Source organism: Gymnoscopelus microlampas (genome assembly GCF_963454915.1).
Source record: "Gymnoscopelus microlampas genome assembly, chromosome: 24".
Taxonomy (NCBI): Eukaryota; Metazoa; Chordata; class Actinopteri; order Myctophiformes; family Myctophidae; genus Gymnoscopelus; species Gymnoscopelus microlampas.
Window position 1 is genome coordinate 16947769 of NC_139961.1, and position 6957 is coordinate 16954725.

General features: G+C 39.2%; 1 protein-coding gene across 1 annotated transcript in view; it reads right to left on the minus strand.

Annotated features, from left to right (window-relative positions):
• LOC311040570 (E3 ubiquitin/ISG15 ligase TRIM25-like) overlaps positions 1-1918 on the minus strand; it is a gene marked incomplete at its 3' end in the record, with an annotated part of 6188 nt that extends 4270 nt beyond the window's left edge. Inside the window, exon 1 of the mRNA XM_084050901.1 lies at positions 1646-1918. Coding sequence (XP_083907027.1) covers positions 1646-1876 — 231 coding nt within the window. The 5' untranslated portion in view covers positions 1877-1918. The remainder of the gene's footprint in view (positions 1-1645) is intronic.
• Between the last annotated feature and the right edge of the window lie 5039 nt (positions 1919-6957).

The window sequence follows — 6957 nt, forward strand, 5'->3', positions numbered from 1 at the left end:
CACTCACTGATGACAAATACACACAGTCATTGTGAGGTTCATGGTGATAAACACAGTGAGAAATTACAGTAGGTTAATCTAGTGAGATCATTGTAACATTATCTGAACACCGTGGTTCTGAACTTTTGCATTCCATAAAGTTGATTGCTTTATGTTGTTAAAATTATATAATATAATATAAATTATAAAATATAATCTTTAATGATGTTATTTGCAACGTAAGCATTTAGCAGACACTCTTAACCACTAGAACCCAATGTACTGTATCCGCTATTATGTTTGCCTACAGTGAATGACATGCCAATAATAGGGAAGCTAGAGTTTAATGGTTAACCAGTGACTAACACAGTCAAAGATCTAGTGCAGAATGAATTACCGTAGTCAACAAAATGACAGCATAACGTATTGTAGACTGAAAGAAAATAAGATAACATCAAACCTAGCATCTGTTTAAACCAGTGGTTCTCAAACTTTTTCATGTCAAGGACCCCCAAATTAATATTTGTCCAGGGACCCCCATCTGAACGTATTTAGTGCCAAGGACTCCCATACAGGATTTATGTAGTTAAAATGTAAAAAAAAAATATTGCATTTAACGTTGCGATGCATTGTGAGCTTGTAGATCGTCAATTTTCAAATAGCTGACGAAGAGGTTAAACAGTGGTTAAACAGACTTTGATACCCTCTTAACACATTTTGTTGGGGACCCCCTGGAACCCCCTCATGGACCCCTGGGGGTCCCCAGACCCCACTTTGAGAACCACTGGTCTAACACGTTATCTTAATAACATTCTTATAGTATTTGTGAACAAACACTATATCATTAATGTATCAATATACATAACAATGTGAACTAGAAAAAGTGCTCCTTGGAGCACAGGTCTCCGCCAGGTCAGGTACGTTATTGTGGTGGCGCTATAATAGGCCAATGTGAAAAGGGTGCCATTTGTTCAAGGGCTTTTCACTGCAATCGGACACTGCATTCATGATTTGAGGCATTTTGTTCCAAAAATGTGTTTTGCTAAATTAGACCTGCTGGTGGCGGGCAAATGTGACAAGGGTGGCATTTCTTCCTCGGCCTAATAGAAATGTGCGTGTGCAATTTCACGGAAATCACAAGCTGTGTTCATGATTTGAGGCATTTTGTTCAAAACGGACCAATCCTGCAAACTTTGGAAGCCAATCTTAGGCAATCAGGATGGAATATGGGAAATCGGATAAATCTGTGTTGATCACATGACTATAGAGATCTGTGTACCGATTTGTGTGATGTTTGGATGTTTGCATCAATAAATGTGTTTTGCACATATCGGCCTCCTGGTGGCGCTATAACAGGCCAATCTGAAAGATTTGGGCCAGAGGTTCTGAATTGGCATCCAGGGAGTGTGCGTGCAGTTTCGCAGCGGCCGGGCCAACGGTGCCAGAGATTAGCTGCTAACGGACGGACAGGACGGACGGACGGACGGACAGAGGGTAAAACATACTCTCTCGCCATGCCTTTCGGCCTGGCGGAGACAACAAGTAACCAACATACAGTACAGTATGTGCATAGAATGAGTACTATCTATCAAAATAGGTAACAAGGAGTTTTCTGTAGCAGAACACGTAGTTTAATGTGTGGTTGTAACTTGTAAGGTCATCTCACCTCAGCCAGCAAGGTGTTCTTCCTCAGAACAGGTCTGGGACTGAAGGTCTCTCTGCACTGGGGACAGCTGTAGACTCCAGTCTCCTCATACTGGTCCCAGTAACCCTCAATACAGCTTCTACAGTAACTGTGTCCACAGTGTAGAGTCACTGGTTCCTTTAGAAGGTCCAGACAGACAGGGCAGCAGAACTGGTCCTGGTCCAGCTCACATGTCTGTTGCTGTTGTGCCATTTGACTGACAACCACACTCACACTGAGAGCAAATACACAACACTCTGGTTAACTCTGAAGAGAGACTGGGAGAGAAAACAAACAACAGCTCTGAGTTTCGTTTCTTCTGAAGAAGAGTGGGAGAGGCAAAGGGAGTGACTTCCTGGATGTTTGCAGGAGGCAGTGGTTTTAAAGAGACAGTGAATGTGTAGCACAGATAAGTTCACAAACAGCTTGTAAAGCGAAGAAGCCTGGTGACGCAAGGTTATTATTTATAGGCGAGAATGGCCTTCCCCACAGGGAGGGAGGGAGAAGGGGGGCAGTTCTGGTAGAATATGTGTATTTTAGTAAAATATGAATTTCTCACTAGTTACACGGATCATGTTCAACCCACATTTGGCACAACAAAGGGAATGAACTCGTTCTCATGCTATGCAACAAAAATGTGGAATGCCCTATTTAAAGGAGTGTAAAACCCTACTCACTTTCAAAACTGTCCTAAATAAACACCTTCAGAAGGCTGCAATTCCAAACTGGCCCCTGTCAAAGTCTTAACCTAAACCCCCCACACTGTTTTTCTTGTACTTCTTATATTTCATACCAGTAACCTGTAAGCTGATTGTATGACATTCTGTATAGTAGTGTGTATATCTGTCTGTCTCTTAAATGTCATCATGATTTGTGTGCGTGGGGATCTCATTTTAAACAAGCTTAGTGCTTTAAACAAGTTTAGTAGACCTTGTATCGTGAATTGTACTTCCATGTACTGTTGTTCTCATGTCTTACTAAATAAAGTACATCACTCAATCAATACTCATTAGTTCCACACGGATCACATTCGCTCCACTTCCTCCAGGGAGCACACATGGTGTTGAGGAGCCTGACACTCGACCTGAATTTTCATTTAGTTTCACTCCGATTCAGGGGCTGGAGCCAGGCTATGGTGTGTTAAGAGTTTAACACTCAGGATTACAAATCCATGGCAAGACGGGTGAACTCGATCATGGCTACATAACATAATAAAATGACACAAGGTTGACATCTGCTAGCCAATAGGCTCTATGCACAGCAGCCATATTGGGAATGAATTGGGCCCCTTACTTACTTCCTTCACAGGTGTTACCAATGATACTAATTAAGGCTCCGTTCCATTTAGTGTGGCATGGTGGTTGTCTTATTTCAAGGACCCCCATAACTCTGAGAGTGTACAAATGGAACCAAATGTACCCTTACGGGTCCATTTGGTTCCATTTGTACACTCTCAGAGTTACACACCCACCATAAGGGGCCATTTGGGAACCAAAATGGAGTGTTTCTAGTGAGCCAACATGCACGATATCAGCACCCTGACCAGAATTGAACAGAGCCTTCATTAGTATCATTGGTAACACCTGTGAAGGAAGTAAGAAGAGGCCCAATTTCTTTACAATATGGCTGCTGTGCATAGAGCCTATTCAGTGATGCCTTATTGCTGTTGTGTTATTACTTGTCATCTACATTCTTCTTGTTTGTCCCCCTCACTTCAAGTCCAGCTGGAGTGGTACCTGAAGTGTTCATGGAATTATTCATTGTGTGTGTTATTTCAGGAAACAAGAAACAAGTTCCTACTGATTAAGTGATAGAAATGTCAGCATTGTCAAATTGAATGATGAATAAATTCCATTCTGTATTGTGACCTCAGTGGACAGTGTTGTGATATAGGATAATAAGGCTGCCCCCTGGGGGAACGCAGGTAGTTCTAAATAAAGATGACTGACTTGATAACACAGATCCAGTCTCTCTCTTAATACAGATTCTGTGTGTTATCAGTCAGCCATCATACATAAACGGTAAACAAATAATTGGTCTATTTGTGTATTTTCTTCATTAAAGAAAATAAATGCTTTACATGTTTGAAAGTGCACTGTTACTGTTATATGAAACCCATAAAATTCCCCCACAAACACACATGTATTATTCAGTTTTATGCTAGATGTGCTCAACATTGTAACAGGCCTTTTATTTATAAAGTATACATTTTACCACTATAGAGCGTGCCAACGCGTCAGCTTGTAGATCAGCTATTTTGGCCACGTGACATGGTTGTACGACGGAGCATATAGCCTACTAGAATCAGCTGTGTTGATGAGACGGTGCCTCAGAGCGCTGCTACAGGGACTATTTAATGTCTCAGTCAAATAAACTCTTTACAGGGAAACGGATAATAGCGAAACATTTTTATTATGAATTGCCCCACAATATGAATACATTTGGATGTGTTTTGTTGGTAACTGTTGTATAATCGCAATATTACACTCGAGGGTGTGCTTTACCTACATTATTGGCACTTCCGTGATGCTTGCGGAACTCGGCTCCGCCTCGTTCCTGACCGCATCACTGGCGTGCCAATAATGACGGTAAAGCACACCCTCTCGTGTAATATTGCTTAAGTAAAGAATTTAAATGATTTAAAGAATGTATTTATTGCAACATTATGTGTAACCATGACTCCGGCATAAGTGCTCAGACTTAAAGGGATAGTTCACCCCCAAAATGACTTTTTTTCTATTGATTAGTCACCCCATGGAGACTTGAATTCATGGATATCTTTTTGTTTTTGTCGCATTCCTAAGCCAATAATTTGATGACGGAAAGAGTCTCCTTTGTGTCTCCTACCGGCACCGCTGCCTACCGGTCCGCTGGTCATCAAATTATTGGCTTAGGAATGTGACAAAAACTAAAAAATATCCATGAATTCAAGTCTCCATGGGGTGACTAATCGATAAAAAAGATTTTCGGGGGTGAACTATCCCTTTATTAGTGTTTTTTCCCCTCCCTCTTTAGCTATTATTATGATAAATATTATATAATAAATAAGTAGTATCATTAAGTAGATACTTAATTATTTATCAGTATTAAAGTATTATTTATTCATTTAAGTATACATACAGTAGGATCACATGCAACTGTACCTCTGTACTTTTTGCAAACTGTTAATAAAGTGTTCAATCAATAAGTAACTCAGAGAGACTACTGCAGTGACACCTTGGAATGGGCTGCCAAGTTGTTGTTTTACCAGTTTTGGAGTGTAACTACAAGTACATTTAGTGTACTTAAGTACAAATTAGAGGAATTTTTACTTTACTGTTTGATACTTTTACTTCTACTCCACTACATCTCAGGCAAATATTGTACTTTTACTCCACTATTATTTGACAGCTTTAGTTAAGGTACTTTGTAGATTTTGTATATTATTACAAAACATACATTACCCACTTCAGCACTATATACATTTCGACCATTTGAAAACTTGTGAAATGGGACATTGTGCAAAATGACTACTTTCTTTTCACGTCAGGACATAATGATCATTAGACTCAGAGCAATAACCTCCCAGACTCCCTCCCCAGTCAGTTAGGAGTTTGAATGAATGTAGAATTATGTGCGGGATGTCATTTGTACATAGATGTGAGGGGACTTAATTTAACTGAATAAACTTTTTTTTATATTTAATTTTGAAAGAAGAAAAACCCTCTCTCACACTTATGCCAGTGTGCCAGTGATCACCCTCCCCTGTGCCAATGTTGGCACCCGTGCCTAAGGTTGCCTAGCCCTGGTGTAGGGCAGTGGTTCTCAACCTTTTCAGGCTGTGACCCCCCAAAATAATCATATTTGAACTGTAGCAAAAAAAAAATAGCAGATCTACAAGCTCAACAACGCCTTGCGTTGTGAGGCGTTGTGATCTGCTATTTTCACAATTTTGGCCTCTTTCTTATATTTGATATGTATTTGGCCAATGTTTTATAGTTTGTTGATTACTTTTGATGCAGTATTTTGTCTTTTTCTTTTCTTGTTGAACAGAGAGTTACTATATTCCATTTCCTCCTTCAATGCTGAACTTTTTTTAATCATAATGAAGTTGTAATTAAAATACACTAGAAGTAACAGACTGTACAATGAAAGATTATGGGCCTTTACATTGGTCTTTACACCTAAGAAAGTGTTAAAACTGCAAAATAAACGTTACCAAATACGGTAGCTGAGTCATAAGACGCCATGCAAAACAGGGAATATGTTTGATAAAGTTAGTGATAAGGACAGTACAGCTGTAAACAAAAAAAAAGTTGAATTTTAAATGCTGCTGGCATTTTTCTCTCACTTAATCTGTCCGAACATAATCTTGCTTCCTGAAATAACACACAATGAATAATCCCATCAACACTTCAGATGCAACTCCAGTTGTGAGCTACTTTTTACTGTCTATTGAATGCATTTGTTAAACTTGTAGAATGCTACATGGGATTCTGTTTTAGGTTATGTTTCACTTTGGACACAAGGGGGCAGCGTTCACCATTTGTTTGCAGCCATGCAGGATCTACAAGCTCACAAAGTGTTGCAATGCTACGCATTGTGAGCTTGTAGATCTGAGTATATAAAGTGCTTAAAGTGGTTAATGTATGTTTTGTAATAATAATTACAATCTGCAAAGTAACCAACGTTTTCAAATAAATGTAGTGGAATAAAAGTACAATATTTGGATCTGAGATTTAGTAGACATTATTACACCACTGGTCTAATGTACTATTGAGGAAGTGATGTGAACTTGAAAACGTGTTCCATTATGCTGAAGAAGTTCTAATAAACTGCCTGAAGAAAAGAGACTGTTCATTCACCATTGTGCAATGGGAACATAAGTAATTAATGATACAAAGTCCAGTTGTAGCCCAAAGTTAATGAGTCATTAACCCATGTCATGGCATGTCAATAATGTCATTCATCATGAATCTAAGTGTGGAAGTAATTGCGTATTAATTAATAATTATGTATATAGAAAATGTATTGAAGATTACTGGCACAATTGTTTAAGTGTACAATTACTAAAACATAAAAAGTGGATACAATCTAACTCTAACTCAAAACTAATTATATCTACACTATGTATAATATTTGATTATTATCATTGTCCAGGGAACAATGTAGCATAGAAAAAAGTTTGAATTTTCATGCGCGCACACACGCACACGCGCGCACACACACACACACACACACACACACACACACACACACACACACACACACACACACACACACACACACACACACACACACACACACACACACAC